The sequence below is a fragment of the Lepisosteus platostomus genome, chromosome 1, assembly GCF_059453375.1.
Source record: "Lepisosteus platostomus isolate fLepPlt1 chromosome 1, fLepPlt1.hap1, whole genome shotgun sequence".
In the NCBI taxonomy this organism is placed as follows: Eukaryota; Metazoa; Chordata; class Actinopteri; order Semionotiformes; family Lepisosteidae; genus Lepisosteus; species Lepisosteus platostomus.
Window position 1 is genome coordinate 82,601,363 of NC_142611.1, and position 18,724 is coordinate 82,620,086.

General features: G+C 45.5%; 1 protein-coding gene across 1 annotated transcript in view; it reads right to left on the minus strand.

The window, feature by feature from the left end:
• Positions 1-18,724, minus strand: part of atrn (attractin) — a 148,801-nt gene that overhangs the window by 101,305 nt on the left and 28,772 nt on the right. Inside the window, exons 2-6 of the mRNA XM_088639309.1 lie at positions 14,479-14,562; positions 12,600-12,713; positions 3,339-3,467; positions 1,329-1,534; positions 168-336 (exon numbers count right to left, since the gene is read on the minus strand). Of these exons, the coding sequence (XP_088495435.1) occupies positions 168-336; positions 1,329-1,534; positions 3,339-3,467; positions 12,600-12,713; positions 14,479-14,562 (702 nt within the window). The remainder of the gene's footprint in view (positions 1-167; positions 337-1,328; positions 1,535-3,338; positions 3,468-12,599; positions 12,714-14,478; positions 14,563-18,724) is intronic.

The following is an 18,724-nucleotide window of genomic DNA, read 5'->3' on the forward strand; positions in this document are numbered from 1 at the left end:
TTAAGTGTTGGTTTTTTTTTAATTTTGCACGGCGATGCCCACGACAAATCTCCCGTTGTCTTGGTGTGCTTGCCTATGTGTTTCCTCTCACACCACACTGCTCGAGCGGGACACCGAGCCAGCGCACTGCCGCGTCTGTGCGAGGCGCAGGCCGGAGCAGTACTCACGCTTTCACCATCTCGTAGTCCGAGTAGTTGAACATGTATCCCCCAATCACCCACATGACGCCGCCGTCCACCGCAGCCTTGTGCGAGGCCCGGGCCAGGCTGCGCACCGCGTGCTCCTCGCGCCGCCAGAAGGACTGGTTGGCCGGCTTGGGGACGGAGCAGTCTGGACCTGCAGAGAGCAAGACGCTCAGATCACCGCCGCCCACACCAGCACACGCAGCTCTGATTTTTGCCTTTAAAGCAAACCTCAGCTCACATACTAATGAGGCCCGATCGATTTTCTGCATCCGGCACATCGGTTCTGACAGGTGAAATGGGTCACATGGCGACTCGGCCTTAATGTAAGCATCATGCCTGCAATATGTCTGCAGCAACTCCTCATGAGCACCAGAGCACAAGGCTGTAGTGATGAGAGACCCACTGTAATAAGAAAGCCCCAGCTGAATATTATATTAAAACACTCAAACCTCAAAAACAAAATCAGCACTTTAGCATCTTCAGTTTCTAATTCCACATTTCTTTCACTGGCACGTCCCTGTTGTCCCTCCTTGAGTTTTCGGTCAGGTCTGCCCCATGATCAAAACAACGTCAGTCCACACGGGAGGTGACCCTGAACCAGGGTCCAGCATAGCCGTGCGGGGGGACCCAAGAGACTGTTCTCAGCACAGTCCTGTGGAGCAGCTTACTCAAAACTAACACTGTTTCAACTCGCAGCACCAAACCTGCATTAAAAAGCCCTTTTCATACTTGAAAAAGATGACTCGTCAGTTCAGGGATGCATTTATTTACTAAAAGCCGAGTGAAGAGCAACAGGAAAAAACAATGCACCTTCCCCGTACCCTTCCTGTGACATGGCAGTGTGGGAGAGGCAAGGCTGTGAGACTGGGGGCACAGAGGGCACCTTGCTGATGAAGAAACTGAACACGGTGTGAACTGCAATGTTCAGCTCACCCTGAACAACGCTGCATCCTACATGATGTGGCTACAAATCAGTATTGTAACGAAAGACATCTTCACTAAAACAACCTTGTGAAAGACCATCAACAAAACACTCGATTGTTTCATTCATGAACAGTATCGTTGACCTGAGCAGCAGGTACCAGCTGGAAGCCTGCTCCTCCAGCAGCGGTGTGCTGTGTAGACGCCAGACTCAATGCCCACCTTGCCAGTCGGCGTGGCACAGGCAGCCCCTGGTGCTGTTGGGCTGGCAGGCGCCACGCTTGGGGAAGCCGCAGTCCTGCTGGCAGTAGGGCACGTCGCAGGCCTCGCCCTTCCAGTGCTCTGCACACTGGCAGGACACCCCCACGCCCCCCGAGTCCGCATGGCAGATCCCGTGCCCAGAGCAGTTATTGGGGCAGGCGTTGATTCTGGATGCAGAGGAAAGGGGGCAAATCAGTCAGCAGGAACAGCAGGAATCGGGCTCAGAGTGCAGCTGTCTCATACAAAGATGAAAGGCAAAGGTTAATAATAAAGATTATTCTTCTCAAAGAGCTTTACAGGTAACTGGGATCCTCACCACCAGTGTGTCCGTACACTCAGTTATCAGTGGGGAGGAGAACAGAGTGATAAAGGGTAACGCTCCTACCACTGGCGATTTTAATGACCGCGGAGATTCAGAACATCTTTTTTACGTCTCATCTGAAGGACAGTACCTTTTTACACTCTAGTGCCCCCGTCACTATACTGGGGCATAAGAAGCCACACAGACTGCAAGCCACACAGACACTAACACCTCTTCCAGCAGCAGCCTTAGTCTCCCCTGCAGGTACTGTCCAGGCTCGTGCCTGCTGAGCTTCAGTGGGATGCTGGTGATGAGCTGCAGGGCGATATAGCTGCTGCTAAGATTATTGCCAGACAGACACGGGGACACTGCCATGCTGGAGAGGCAGTTAGACACCAGCGCTTGGGCCTGTCCCATTCCTGACACACTGCACCAGCAAAGCCGACCAATTATCAAAGCGGATGTCACCACCCCAGACTATCTGTTTATTCAAATGTTAAGGATGCAGTGCAGACATAGCTGATGGTTACTCTGATCAGACTAGAAGCTTTTTTCTTTACTGGAGGCCATAGTTTCAAATACAAGAGACACTCACGTCTACAGTACACCAGTTCTTGGACTGCTTGTCTGAAACGCTCCAAAAGCACAGATGCAAACAAAGTTTATGTCTGTCTGGCTGGGAAAAACAAGATTTTGTACATAAAAGAGGCTATAAACAAGACGATGGCATTCCTGTTAGTTGGTTCATACCAAAAGAAAGAGAAAAATCATTCTATCTCCTTTTGACTCTGTAGAAAGACCTGGAATGACTCTGGATTAAAACCATGGTGCCTCAAGACATACAAAAAAAATCTAGTTCATCCACAATGAGAGACTAAGAAACCAAATGAACAACAATGATAATTCTTACTATGAAACTAAATGTCTTCTTGGCAACTACCGCCCATAAGGATTCCTAAAGTTCCCACACAGACAGTACCCTGAACAGAGACAGCACACAACCAAGAGAGAGGCAGCTTACTTATGAAACCAACTGTTCAATAACCAACCATGAAACCCTGTTACTTAGATCGCAAAAGAAATCAGTCATGTCTTTGCTATTTCAAGCTACTGTTTAAAAGATTGTTATTGAACAAAATAAAGATCTGAATACCAGTGTCCCTGTTGAAACTGAACATAAACCAAGACCCCCCTTCAGTGCTTCTCACGCACAACAGACTCTACTGCAGGAGCCTCAGCACAGGGCCACACTGTAGTCTCTCACGAGCACCCAAGAATAGTTACAAAAGAAAACTGATCTGAGGATCTCTCCCTGACTTTTTTAAAGAAACTAGGATATTGGCTACAACACCATGGTTGGGTAGCTTTTTCCGGACTACCTGCTTTAGGCAAAGACATGGCTCCTGTTTCTAGTTTTAAATGCACTTCTACACTCCATCAACAAGACTGATACCACTTTCCTGAGACTTTAAAAGAAATCACAAATAAGCAATGGATTTTACAACAAATTTGAGCACAAAGGAACTTTGTACCTTTATAAGAAAACGCTGATAGTGTAACATGTCCAGAAATGTATGGAAAGGCAGTGTGCAGACAAGGACCCCCTAGTTACTGAGGTGAGCGGTACTTGTGTGTGTAGCGTGTGGGCATGCAGAGATGGGCAGCCCTACCTGTAGGAGATGTTGAAGCCAGTGAGGTTGTAGGCCGCATCACTGAAGAAATGCAACAGAGCAAATCCAGACTTGGACACCACCTCCGGCACAGTCTCATTGGAGTAACGCTCAGGGACGATCAGGCCACTGCAAGGCAAGAGGATTGTCAATGTTACACATTCTGTCTTCTTCCAAAAGGACACCGACCTTTTTCCCCAGACACAGTAAGACCCTGTCTTCTTCCCCAACACCCAGGGATGCTGACCTCTTCTCCAGACACAGTGAGACCCTGTCTTCTTCCCCAACACCCAGGGATGCTGACCTCTTCCCCAGACACAGCGAGACCCTGTCTTCTTCCCCAACACCCAGGGATGCTGACCTCTTCCACAGAGACAGCGAGACCCTGTCTTCTTCCCCAACACCCAGGGATGCTGACCTCTTCCCCAGACACAGTGAGACCCTGTCTTCTTCCCCAACACCCAGGGATGCTGACCTCTTCCCCAGACACAGCGAGACCCTGTCTTCTTCCCCAACACCCAGGGATGCTGACCTCTTCCACAGAGACAGCGAGACCCTGTCTTCTTCCCCAACACCCAGGGATGCTGACCTCTTCCCCAGACACAGCGAGACCCTGTCTTCTTCCCCAACACCCAGGGATGCTGACCTCTTCCCCAGACACAGGGAGACCCTGTCTTCTTCCCCAACACCCAGGGATGCTGACCTCTTCCCCAGCTGACAAGAGGGGAGGCACCATCACAGGGGCACAGACCCCAGTCCACTCAGTATTCACTATAAAGTATTATTAGTTATTGATGGTGAAATTACTACATCCTAAATCCTACACTGATGCATCATTATTTTCTGGTTGAATTTTTCTATATTGTTCTTCAGTTCCACGGATGTATCTTTTGTTCATAGCAGATTTTTTAGAAGGAATGACTCAAGCTCATGCACAAGGTAAGTCCCATTAAATCTCAGTTTTCAAGGGGAATAGTGCAACAACTGTCACATAATGTGAACTGGAGATACCCCAGTGACATCCATAGTCAAAAATTATATAACACTTTACAAAATATTAATATATTGCTGTCTAACTTTTCTTAAATGATGAGTATAGTGACATTCCACAATTTATGTGATGCCCACAGAACAAGAAAGTCAGGAAGTGATTTCTGATAGCTTCCCAACATACTGTTCCAGTGACTCAGTACATCCTTGAAGGACAAGAACACAAATAAAACTCCCACTGCATTCCAACCTGATCCATTTAATGGCTTTTTAGTTCTAATAATCTTTATTTAACAAGAGTGATTATTTTCAGAAAGCCGTTCTAGACGGATGACTGAAGTCAAAATAATGCTGACTGCTTTTCTTGCTCCGTACAGGAATCTGTGGTTCCTACCACCTGAGATGGACCAAAGCCGTGTGCAGAGGAATTACATTCCCTTGGCACTCCAGCCACTGCATCCGTCTGTCCCTCAACATTTCGCTCTGGACAGAAATAAAGTGCCTCTTCTGCTGAGGAGGTGGAAGCTGAAAAAGCTAACCTCTCTTGTGATCACTGCTTCACATTAAACACAAATCTCTGGAGTTCAAGTTCGGAAAGGCTGGGAAACAAACCTCCTAGTCAGTGATTCACCTGTTTCACAGCACATTCATTCTCATGCAGGTGCCCTCCTCTCTGTTCTCCATTTGCTCACACGCATCTCACAAACGGCAACCGTTAATCGTCCAGTTCCATCACAACTCCTGATCGTTAAAGAAATTTCCAAGTCCTTAGGGTTCAGCTGGCAAGTTTACTGCATTATTGACTTCTGCACTGCACGCTCTTGAAATCCACCTTGTGAGTGCTATACGGCATGACTTTCAGAACAAAATAATAAGCATGGTAAAGTGCACATACACGAACTCCCTCCCCCCTCTCAATCAGCACCAGCCCTGGGGGAGCCTTAGATGGCTACTTCAAAATAAACAGGCAGCCTGAAATAAGCTTTGCCCTTTTAACTGCAAGCAATTAAGCACACTAATCTCTAAAAAGCCAGGTAAGATCTGCGAGAGGAAGGATGGGAAAGTTCCATTCTCATTTGAAATGGTGGACAGGCATTTTTATTTCGCTAATGGGAGTTTTCCCACTGTAACACTTTAATACCACAGCCTCAGGGATCTCATTCGGACAATAACTATTTCTGGAACAGAGCATGCATTGGCATGGATTATTTCAAACAACTTGTCAAAGTAACTTTCTCTTTAAAAAGTACTTTTAACACCAGAGATTTGTATTCAACGTAAAAATAGTAATTTGATGTGGAATGATGTGAAAGCAGCTGAATCAAAGCAAAACAGGTAGGTCTGAAATTCATACCTACATATCAAAAGGTGCTCTGAGAAAGAAGGCCTTTCCTTTAAACAGCTTTTACACTTATTTCCGTGAGCACCTAACATCCTTTTGTGTTGACAGTGCTGAAGAGAAGCCCAGTTCACAACACTCTGGTTCACTCACTGCTTCCCAGCAGTATCGTCTTTAACAAAATGGGCAATACATCACTAAAGGAGACGTGAAGTTGAGAAGAATGCACAGGCCCTCGCAGGGCAGACGGGACAGGAGGTCTTCACAGTGATTGTGAACACTGGGTGACAGGGTCAAAAGAAGTCAAGGAGTGTCCTGGAAGTCTCCACGCTACAGCTCCATACCAGCTATGCAACACAGGTACAGGTACTTTGCCTTCAAAGAGTTGCTTAAAAGCCTGGTGGCAGGCCTGGCGCCAGGCAGAAATAACCGAGTTCACACAGCATGAAGGTCTGTTACCGTGCTGAGCGCATGGCGCAACCCTTCTGCCAGGAGCGGAGGAATCCTGACGGCACAGGAGAAGTGGGAAGAAGAGCTCCCATGTTTATAGGGTTTGGTGTTCAGGGCTGTGCCTGGTTTAAAAGTGCCCGTGTTTCAGAGCACAGCCAGTGAAGAGGTGTGCAGGTGTCTGTCTGCTCCGCTCTCTGGTGATCTATGTAATAAATTCTGAAACTCACATCGACTTACTCCATGACCCCTTGCGTCCTTCTCCATTCAAATCCTACTGATTTCAGAAAAGCTTGTGGAAACTATCAATTCCCACTTTATCTGGCATAACTGATATTGAGACGGAAGCCAGGCATCTCCATAGGATGTAAAAAAAGTGAAAGGTTTTAATAATCAAGACTCCATGATTAGCTTCATGTACTGTAAAGGAAATTACTGACATCTTTTAATCAATAAAAAAAAGTGTGAAAAATCACACGCAACTAAACAGCACATTTTATAAACCATGATGATGTCAGAATACAGAAACGCGGAGGCTTTTCAAGCACACGGCTGTCTTCGCGCTGAAAAAACAGAACTGATGTATTTTTGAATCACAAAATTACTTACATTGATGAAATATCACTTTTAGCACATGCAAAAAAGGAATTCTGAAGGTATTTCATTCTGGCACAGTAACACAAATACCATAATAATAATTCTTTGCACTTATACAGCCAGTTGATTCAAAATATGAGGAGGCCGTGATTGTGCAAAGGATCTCAAAGTGCTTCAGACAAAGAAGGGGACCCACTGCAGCTCAAGGGCAACAACCACCTGCCACAGAAAATAAGGTGGAGATGTCAGAAATTTGCAGGAATTCAAGGGTTTAGCCAGGGCCCCAGAGTTAAAATCCTGTCTTTAACAAGCAGCGCCATGAGATCTTTAATGACCCGTAGTCAGGATCCGTTTGCTGTCCCATCAGTCACCATAGTCCAGAGGGCAGAGCGCCACCTACTGGTCCACTTGCAGCAGCTACCCAGTAGACAGAAGGGTCCCAGTTTGGACCCGGCTCAGCCTTGCTCAGATAGCTGATGTGCCTGTACCACAATAGAAAAGAGGTTTTATGAATAAGTCTTTATTCTATACATCCCCTCAATTAAATCCTGTCACAACTAAATCTGCATAAAGCAAATCACATCTGATCCTACATGGCGGTGTGCTGCATCACACAGTGCTCCCTGTAAATCCTTATTTCTGTCTAGTGCAATTTTAACAGACAAATGCTGTATTTTTGGTTCAGTTGTACTATATAATAATAACTACTCAGTTATTAACTTGATAAACCGGTCAACATCAGGCTCAGTACAGAATCAAACACTTTAGTCTTCAGACTACGGCGCACCTAAGCTCTTCCTCCCCAGTCAAACAACACACATCGCTCTGTACCACGCCCTCAATGCCTGTCCCCAGCCGGGCTCGGAGCGGTTTGCAGAGTGCTAATCCTCTGGGCCTCCCTGCCCTCTGGGTTAACCTTTCTTTCTCCCAGGAGGCCTGGATCCTGCAGAGGAACAGACCGTGTGCAGCACAGCGCAGACTCCAGTGAGGACTGACACTGAACAGCTCAGACAGGGCTAAAACCGGGATTATGAGCTCAAGACCAAAGGCACATGGCAGCTCTCAGCACCGGTGAGCCCTGCAGTACGTCCTGCGCGGTGCTGAAGGAAACGAGTGCAGTAACAAGACCCCCCCCCCCCCCACATGCACAACACCTTCACTGCCTTACCGGCAGCAGTCACTCCTGCTCCTCCTCCAGATACCCCTGGCCATTACAGGTAGAGTAATAGTAAAGTAAAAGTGCAGCTGCTTTTTGTCCACTGCCTTCAAACAGACAGAGCTTATGGGGAAAATCCCATTAGACGCTCACTCACACTCATGTCTAGGGGAAGTTTATGGAATCCAAGAGGCCTAAGATGTCAGAAAAGGCCAGGAAATCAATTGGATTGCAATGCACAGACCGAAATTGCTTCTCCCTGAAACCTTTTTCTAGTTCAGGAGTTAGGACACTGCAAAAAATGAAATTTTGAAACAAACAGTATGTTATCATAAGGTATTTTACAGACCTCACCCTTCCACATTATCCAGCTTATGACTGGTTCCACTTTTGGAAAGGCGTCACTCTTTTGCACCACATTTTCTTGGCTTCTTTAGAATTTTATCTAACTGGATATACGGATGGGTATATACTGCTCTTGGGTCCCAAGTTCCAATCTGGACCTTCTGTGTGGAGTCTGCATGTTCTCATCTGCACGGATTCTTTGAAGGGCGTTCGCTAGGTTAATCAGTGTCTCTCGTCTCTTCAGCTCTGCGCCACCTCAGCCCTGACCAGGAATAAGCACCTAATAATGAATGATCAAGTGGATGGATATAGGGTTAAAAATATGCCTGCAATTTTATTTTCACTTGCATTCTTTCAGGTATTATTTTTTTCTGAATATTAAAAATTCTACTGCATGGATTATATTTTCCCCAATTATATACCGCAGTCGGTGTACAAACTGATAGTACGAACTGATTGATACAAATTGATGGAAGACTGTCCATGATTTATCATATTTAAATGCACTATAAACGCATGACTTAGAGGGGAGTAACCATTGGGCACATTGCTGTACAGTACTGGGAAATGCTGTATAATCTTGTAAAGTGCTCCGTGGCTCTATAGCAAGTAAAGAGAGTGAGTGACCTCCACCATGACAGCAGACAGGCTGGAGAGGCTGGCAGTGTTGAAGATGGAACCCTGTGAGCTCCTCTGCTCACAAAGACAAACAAAATCAATTTGCCTAATTAGCACTGTCAGCAAAATGACTGAAGAAAACTGCAAGGTCATTACTTAGAAAGCAAGGAAGTTATCTGGAACCAAAGAAGCAGGAAAGCTCTGCCTAGCCCTTCGTGTTGAATCGCGCTGCAGCCCAACTCCTGGGATTAACAGGGACTGCTCGCTCCTGTCAGCAGCTGGAGACATCACAAATGCCCACGGGATTGTTCAAAGCAAACACTAAAACTGGTCTTGACAAGACGGCTTGCGGGCTGTGATGAATTTGTAGGGGGGCCAAGATGCAACAACCTTGTAAAGAAAATGCCAACTGAGCCTTAGTGTGAGTACTAGCGTGTCTGCCCGTGAAGGACCGGTGTGCTTTGCACCCATTGCCTGCTGGGATGGGCTCTGGCTCCCCACCACCCTGAAACGAGTTAAATACATAGAACAAGGATGGATGGATCTTGTTTTATATTGGGACACTTCCTATTCTGTTGCAAACATTAGACTGACAATCCCTGTTATTATTCACTAAAACCTCCCTCTTGGGTCTTTCGAAAACATTTTTTTTACCTGTGCTTGAAATTCAACCTATTAGTTCTCTTTAATTTGATTCTGACCTTCGTATAACCATTTTAGAGTGCATTTTCTTCCATTCAAAAACATTTGTTTTTTTCCTGAGCATCTGTTGCATTAGATCCTGACCAGAAAGGGCAGTGGTAGCAGATGTGCGCTCCTTTCACAGAGCAGGACTGATCAGGACACTGGGATAAACACACACAGCAGCCCAGCGATGGCACTGCTCTGGTGAGGATGAACAGCAACACAGGGCATCAGGCAAGCAAACAAGCTGGTCTCAGTACCTGTACTGTTTTTTTAACATGAGTCCTTAGTCAGGTTAAAAGTTGCATATCCCACTTTAACAAAACCCAAGTGAGTTAGAGTGGCTCCTTTGTTCCCACTGTTCGTTTCCACTTCCTTGTTAGGTCACGCAGTGTCAAGACATGAGCATGACACAATCAAGTGAAATTTGGTTTTGCGTGCAAAGCTCAACCTGATTAAACCAGGATACTGGAGAAGGACCAGAAACAGCAGAAATATCCTTTCTTCACAACTACTGGCAAGTCAGTCTTCCTATTTTAAAAACATCTCAATGACTCTTTTCTCTTTCTGCCTGTATTTGGTGAAATGGCGGTCCTCAGGATGGAAGTGCACAACGTTGTAGCTTGCAATAAGGGTTTTTTTCTAAACAAATTGTTGTTACTTCCTAGTGCAGTTAAAACAGACCAGTAAATCTCACTCTGTAACAGATTTTTAATTCATTCCGGTCATTTCCTCCAAGGAGAACGAGACATCTGCCTGAATCAAAACTGCACCCCCCCCTCCCAGAACTGGAATTCCCTGTTGAACAAGCTCAATCCTAAGAGAGGCAAATCGTTTGACCAAAGACAGTGAAGATAAGTCAGCTGAGAACACAGGCTCTGACAAGGTCAACCTGGCTAAGGTCTTGTTCCATTGTAGAACAGAAGACAAAACAGTGAAAGAAAAGAATATGATAAATCTAGATGCACCAATACAGGACGCAGCAGCGTCAACAAGTACAAGTGCATATATAGGAGATTTAACCATACAAGTATAAAGTCAATATTAGCTCCTGTTCCACCCTTAAGCCTCACCCGCATGGCACAGCTACATGAGCAGCATGGAATAGGTTTTACAACAGTGCTGCCTGCAGCACAGCCTGTAGCCATCGGCGCAAGATTACAGGATTACAGGTGCTCATGCAAATATTCACAGCACATCATCACAATGTGGAAAAAGAAAAACAGAATTCAAAAGACGCTTATTTGAAAGCTGACCGTAAAAGTATAGGGTTTCTCTGGTGTGCACAGCTTCTGTACTATAACAATTACACCTTTTATATATTTATTTTTACAAAACAAATGGTCAAATGGACTAAAACAAAGGCCTGAGCAAGGAAGAGAGTCTAACCCTCCCTGCACAAAGAGCTGCCTCGGACTGCTGCTCAGGGGCCGACCAGTGCACCTCTCCAACTTAGCCCAGTCCACCTTCAGCACCATCTCAAGGAGATAACAGGATCAAGTGCCTGCGTACAACCCATCAGAACGATTTAGAAGGGCTAAGTGACTTCCTTCTCCTTGTAGCCTCTCTTATGCAACACCAGACAGCATCCAGTGATCAGTGTGCTTGGCCATGACTAACACCCTGAGCATGTGCAGTCGAAGCTGAAGACCCTACAACGTCCACACCTGCCCAAGAGCTGTTTTGCTGTCTCATGTCCCTTGCAAATAGAATGCAAAGGAAAAACTTCAGAGCCTGCGCACTGCCCATCTGTACCACCGCATCGGCCAAAGGAGCCTTGCAGGATTCCCTGCTTCTGTTAAATTAGAGTCACAACAGAACATTTCAAATGCTTTGCTCCAGAGCACATTCCTGGGCAAAGTAGAAAATTCAAGCTCTCGTTTACGGTGATTCTTTCCAACTCTCAATTTGGAGCCGTCTACAGCCACGGCGAATACAGTAAGCTGAGTATTCACCTCAGAGGTGGTACTCTACCTTAAACCATTTTTCCCCACATAGTTAATATATCCACAATTAATGACCTGGCACATTCTGGAGTTGTAAATGAATGTTTCTTGGTTCTAATGGCAGAATTCTGCTCCCAATATCACTGAAAGTTGATAGGTCACTCCAGGTAAGAGCAGAAACTGCCTAGAGAGAGATTTTTTTTATTTGATAATTTACGTAAATTGTTAAGAATAAAACCAATTTATTTACCAATAACTTGTTTTAAAGGGAGTTTTGAGATCAGATAACTAGCTTTATTGTTCATTTCTAAACTAAGTCAAGAACACCTGAAGTGGATGTTACCAAGGAGGAAAGATGCAGGAGAGAAGAGCACTTGGCAGCTGCAGCAACCAGCAGCTCTCCTGCTGGCTGCTACTCTCATGAACAGATGAGCGCGTGAGCAAGGTCCTGCTACACGCTTAACCAGGGGTAGAATATTAACGATGAAGAACCCCAAACAATCCATCACCAGTAAAACTAAATCGGTAACTAAATGAAGTTACTTCAGGAATCTGTAGGCACGTGGCTTTTCCTACACAAATGAGAGGCTTGTGTGAACTGCCTCAGGCCTGTAAAAAAGGTTGGGGTCTGATTAGTGCGCCTGGGCCAGTGTTTGTGGTTATACATGAAATGTGGAAACAACCATGTGGAACCAATTCTGCAGAGGTCAGAGGAGTCAAAACAACAGAACTGGCATAAAGGTTCTGGCTCCATAGTCTCTCTTGAAAGTCCAATAAGCAGGGTTGTTGTGATACTACGCAGTGTAAGAGAGAAAAGAATGACAGATTCATTGCGATTCTGAGCAGTTCCTGTACAATCACTGAAAACAGGCTCCTAATTCCATACATCACACAATGAAGTCACAATAAGAAACATTAATCCAGAGGGGAAAATTAATTTGGTATCCGCTGACTCGTTATACAGTGTGCTTTTCCCGATTGTAATCCCAACAAGTACCAGAGTACAACTGTACCTATAAAGTAAAATTCAGGAGAGTGTAAGCAATGCATAGCTGTAAACAATCAGTGCAATTTTATTGACTTCAACAGGGTCCCAGATTAGTGGCAGGACAAGCTGCTCCTTTTCCAGGGCACAGTACCTGAAGGCTGCCAGCAGGGGGCTGTAGATGGAGTCTCCGTCGTACACGTACAGGTGGTCCCAGCTGCACTCCGTGGCGAAGTGGTTGAACCGCAGCCTGAGGATGGTGTTGGGTCTGGAGAGAAAGCACGAGAAGTCATCTTTCCCCTCTTCCCACAACTTATGCAAATACTTTCAAAGAACTTTTTATTTAAAAAAAACTGCACATATGCTCTTTAGTGGTAACTAGGGAAAACTACCCAAAAAACTAGGGACTGTTTCAGAGTTGTACAGTTTAAACAAACAAACAAAGCCTCAGGAACGATGGTCTCAATTGTCCAAAAGTCAGATAAAGGATGAAGATCTGAAACTTGGCATGCTGTGGACACTCCTACAGCGAGCACTGAACGAGGTGAATGAGGGAACAGACAGCGGCTCCGATCATTTTAATTAATACCCCTGGCACACAAGTCCTTACCAGAGCCAGAGTATTAATGGCTCCGCCACGCTGAAAAGCACATTAGACAACAGACGGAGCTCCCAGCCACACAGTGCAGGAATCCTCCGTTTCCTCACGAGTGATGAGTGGCAGGAAGATGGCCAGTGTGGAAAGAAACGCGTTACTTCATGTTCCTTTTCCTCTCAGGGAAGCCAGATCAGATCTCCACACTGGCAGAGACCCCTGCCCCCCCGCGACCGGCCCCTCTCTGCCCTGCCAGGCCCAGCGGCGCCACTCGGCCATGTAACTGGGAGCTGTGGGGCCAACTGGGGCCCCCGGGGCCGGGCAACTGCAACTGCGCGGCTCTTCCCCACAGGAGCTCCAGAAGTAGGAAGTGTTTCATTAAACCAACAGCAGCACTTTGAAACTCTGCGCCTTGCTGCTGACAGAGCATGGTGGGCTCCCTGGAACTCTCAGGGCTCGCTGCACTCGGAGCATCCTGGCTCTTGGCTCATTCCCGTCTTTTCAGGCTAATCTTTCCTCGTTTGAATCTGCCTAACACAGGAAGCCAATTACCAGAGTGATCGCTTCAAATCAGCTAAAAAGTTGTTTTTATCTTCACTCATCTGTCATTTCATTTCCTGCTCTTCCTGCTCTCTGGTCGTCACGCGCGGTGTGGTTCTGATACTCAGTCAAGATCTGTGCAAAGGCTAGTGAGACTTCAGAGAGGCAGAGCGAGAGAGAGCCAGCGACAGGCAGGAAACCAAGAAACAGTGACCACAAAGGGCTCAACAAGGTCCTGCATGCAAAACACTGAGACGTATTTAGAGAGGTAACAGCATTAAAAGGTGTTGCATAAAAGATCCAATGATAAACAGCAGTCTCAAACTCATTTCCAGGAAGATCTTCGGTTCCAACCACGTTCTCAATTACATACGTGATCCAATTATTTAATCTGCTGCATAATGTCCTCTAACCAGGTGATTTGTAGATAACTGTACTTCTAACGACATGAATCTCTTGTATAATGAACTGTAAAAAACCTATATACATCTAATTTAGAAAATAATCTGGGTAACTGTTTGAACAAAAGCCAGACAACAAGACTCTACAGAATCAGAGTTTGAGACCCCAATTTCAGGCCTGGGCTGCCCCACTGCAGGAACTGCTGACCTTACGGTCTGCAGGACTTCATTACTGGTGAGCTCTGGATATTCAGCTCCTTTACCAACTTCAGTTTCATTAATAAGGACTATTGCATCCTTCCAAGCTCTCAAAATGTTTGATATTTCAAACTATTATGTTATGTATGTTATAGGAAGTTTAAATTCTCCTAATTAGAGAATCTCCTAGCTGGAGGAGTAGTAGAGCTGATGTGGATCAGGGTTCGGGTCAATCCAGAACCGGGAGGCCCCGATACTCCTGCAGGTGTGGGCTGGCGGCACCGGACGGTTATACTCACTGTCCCTCGATCAGCCAGGTGCACTTGGTCTTGTACTTGTAGTTCCCTGGGCCGTCCGTCAGAAACCCAGAGGAGCCCGTCAGCCTGCAGGAGAGCACAGCAGTGAGTCACAGTTCCCGCGTCCAACGCCTCCCCCCGGCCCCCACGCCCAACACTGGCCCCAGACTTCAGACTGCCCCAAGACCCAACGCCCACTGGCTCCAGGACAGGGCCCCACAAAAACAAGTGATTTTTATTTGAAAGAGTGAAAAAATAATGAAGCAGATTAATCGCCCTTTCAACCCAGGCTGCTGGTGGCATAAAAACCACCATATTCAAGTCCTGACCTGCACAATTACTGTAGGTCGAAGCCCCTGAATAACATCCGTTGCAGGTACACTAGTACAGTCACTCTGCAAACAGGTGTTTTCTGAAAATGCACCAGTTAGAGCAGAAAGCTCAATGTGCTCACAGTGCAAGTACAGCAAGGCAGGATCTTTCTAGATTCCATTCTTAGATGATCTTTTTCAGATACAAGGCGAAACTCTCAAGAAAAACTGAGGAGATGGAACTTGTGTCTGACTGCACTTATGGAAAACAAAGTCGGAGCCTTGGGGAGGAAGCCTTGAGGAGAAACTGAACAGACCAAACAAGTTAATGCATGAGGGAAATACCTCAAGAACAAAACAAACTACTCTGGGGAGTACAAGCCGGTAGAATTCCATCTGCCCTTCTGGCCCATCTTTGTCTATGTTTGCTAAGCCCAAATAGTACAGTAAAGCACTATGTTACTTTTTATCAATTACTCTGAATCTGGCATCAGCAGAGGAAATTTGCAATACCCTACCACAGAGCGTTAACTTTGTAAGAGTATTTACGAATTTGTACAAAGAGCTATACTGACTGCCTAGAAACGTTCCAGTCAAATCGACCCTGAGAACAGGTAGAACTTCATTAAGAATTTTTAGATTTTTTAAAAAGTATATAAAAAGGATAAAACTGTATATAGAATGTCATGTCACCAAGGTACTTTACAATAACAAAGCAAAACATTGGATTATCATAAATTCATGTTTCAATACAGTACATTAAATAAAGGATAAGAGTGAGTTTCAAATCAGTGCCTTCAGATCCTGATACAGGCTGAAATCATTCCAGTCCTGAGCACTAGAACAGAAAGCACAGCCTCCCATTGATCAGAGCCCTGTCCTGGGAAGAGGAATTCTCGTTTTTTTTCCCCCACTATCAGAAGGTCACAAGGTAAATTATGTGCAGGAAAATCATCAGTGTGGGTCATGAAAGTAACACAGGCATATGAAGTCAGTGAGGTCTGAGAAGCAGCAGATTGAATGCACGGCACAGTGATGCTGTGTGGTTTTGGCAAACATACTGCACTGTTTCCAAGTCAACAGTGCTCTGTGGCTGCTTTTACAGGGAGCAAACGAAGGCAGCTCTGTGGTAAAGAAAATGTCAAGACCTGCTTACAAAAAAAGCCTAAGAATAACATTTTATTTAAATTACTTTGAGCAGCACTACCTAGATTTTACCATACAGCACTCCTGATGAACCCCACACTTTGCAAGGCTACAAATATTTAAGAAAAAATAAACCACATTCCCAAATCCCAAACAATGTGATACGCAGCATGAGGTGCCTTTTATAAATAAAAAAGATCTGCCTGAACACTAGAGTCAAGAAGCAGATGGAAAGTGAACATGAGGCTGAAGTTCTGACTCAAGGCCAAAACACCCAGCCCTGAGCGCCGGTCCCATCTCTCGGGCCCACAGTCAGTACAGCTGAGCGGAAACCGTCTCTCTGTCCCTCTCTGGAGAGTGGAGTCGAGTGCTGCTGGCCCCAGACAACCTCTCGCACTCCAGGCCTCGGGACCACTGCCGCACTTTCAACAGCTCACCAAGCACTGGTCTCTCAAAGCCAGCCTGCTCCCTAACCTCCACAGTATAGCAGGGACTGTGGCAGCCAGACGGCCAGGGGTTAAACACACACCACTAAGCAGGGCAGAGGCAGACCGAGTCCCAGGGGCTCTGGAATGCAGCCCAGGGAGATAGAGCAAACAGGCAGTTACTACTGTACCTGCCCACAGAGGCCTTTGACACAAAGAGAAAAGACACACTAACAAAAAGTGAAACACACTACAAGGAAAAGAGGAGGGGACGCTCCCAGGAAAACAATTCCCTCATCAAAATACAAAAATGACATTAAGTGACCACTACTACTAAGTGTTCTTGTGAAGAACACCATAACCTTCAAAAGGAAAGCAGTCTATTTTTCTAGGAAGTAAAAAGCAATCTAGCAATCTTTTGTTAGCTGCATAGCTGTTTGGGAGAAGCAGTGCCTGAGAAAAGTTAGGTTTCAGAGTGGAGCTTCGGAAGCAGTTTACTGTAACACCAGGACAGAGCAAAGGCTTTCCCCAAGATTGACGCACAGGAACGTCTCCGGCCCACAGCTCCTCCACCTCACCACAGGGAACTGGCGAGAGCCACATGGTGTCCAGAGCCACCGGGCAGCCCACACCACAGCCTGGCCTCGAGTCAGTGCAGGCTCATCCTGCAGGAGGATGCAGATAAACACCCACACTAGCAGCCAAAACAAGTAACAAACCCAGACTATGTGATCTGACTACAATACACCAGCGCCATTTCTTTCCCTGAACACACACTGTGCAGCTGTGAGCAGACCTCCGTTCTTCTACTATCAGAAAGCTGCTCCTCCCTGCTAGTAGAGAAGAGCTATAATATAAAATGAGTGAAGAAGCAAGGACTTGAGCTGACTGGATCTGGAACCTCAGAAGATCTCTCCTGAGATGATGATGATTTATTACTGCATACTGCATTCAAAGCAAGTTATGGGACTTACTGCCCAACTACCAAAACCAATGTCACTCTGAGAAGAAGTACATTCATCACAGGGAAATCACAAAAAAAAGATATATTTACACTTCATCCTGTTCCAGAAGAAAGGCCTTTCCTTGTAGCTCTCCCTGTATTTTATTACCAAGATTTGTTTACCAGTGCTCAGATTGTCACAGCTGCTGTTCAATTATTAGCAAAGCTGTTTCAATCTCTGCCAAAGCTTTTCCATCAGCACGTTAAGAACCACTTCAGTGATTCTCCCTCGTGTAAAGAATCTAAAAAAGAAAAGCTTTTGTCAGAGTTTCAAGCAGCCCGTTACCAACAACAGTCCCGATCAAGCCCTTCATGTTCTGCTCTGCACGAGAAAAGCTTAAAGCAGGTTGGAGGTTAATTAAGCCATCATCACACGCACCATCACAATCAAAATGTTTAAAACGCTTCAGGGGATCTAGAGATTTAATTACTCAATAAAATCAAAAATGAAGGCTGCCAAGCCAAACCATGAAAGGAAAAAAAATTAAACGCATCCAGTGATTTGTATCACTAGAGCACGAGTAAGCACTATGTATTTTAACTGGATGTATACTGCAAACTTGAAGCCTAGCCACACTGCTAAACGCGGCACACACAGTCTAATCCAGCTGTGATTTTTCTTAGAATTGATTAGCTTAAAAGCGAGTGGGTAAAGATGGGTCTAACAAGCTCCTCTTTTCTTGTGAACACGCTTGTGTTAGTTTTGTTTTCAGAACAAGTACAGCCCCTCCCACCATGAAGACTTGTACAACGTTCCTATGTGCCGCACTAGGGGAGTCAACGCATCCGCAAGGGGAACTAGATTTGATTTAAAAGTACCTCAAGCAGGCCACACATACCACAAATTAGCATACTGCTAGGCACAACCATATACAGTTTTAGTTGTAGTGGTGCATTTATGCTATTTATTGTAAAATAAAATACCTCCCTTTGAAATTAAATCAGCAGGCACTGCATCTTAACTTAATGCAAAATTAGCTTAATCTATGCATTAGACATTGAGCATATGAAGTACACTACTTTAATCTGTTCCCTGTTGAAAAGCATAATTCTTACTACATCTTGTCCAGTAGAGAAAATAAATGTGCAATTGCATCCACCCCTTGTTATACAGTGCATTTGCAAAGAGTGCTGCTTCAACACATGTATTGCAAGACCTATTTTTTCACTGTTCAAAGCCATTTTTTTACAATGGAGGTGATACTCTTGTGATCTTGCTTACCAACGACAACACTGCCAGTGTTTAGGTATTCCAAAACCAACCAAGACCAGGAAAATTTCCCCCTGGCTGTTAACCTTTTCGTGGCCTGAAGGACTGAAAAAGGCTTGTGGCCCTTCTGCATCACCTTGCTCTTAGCTGTGCT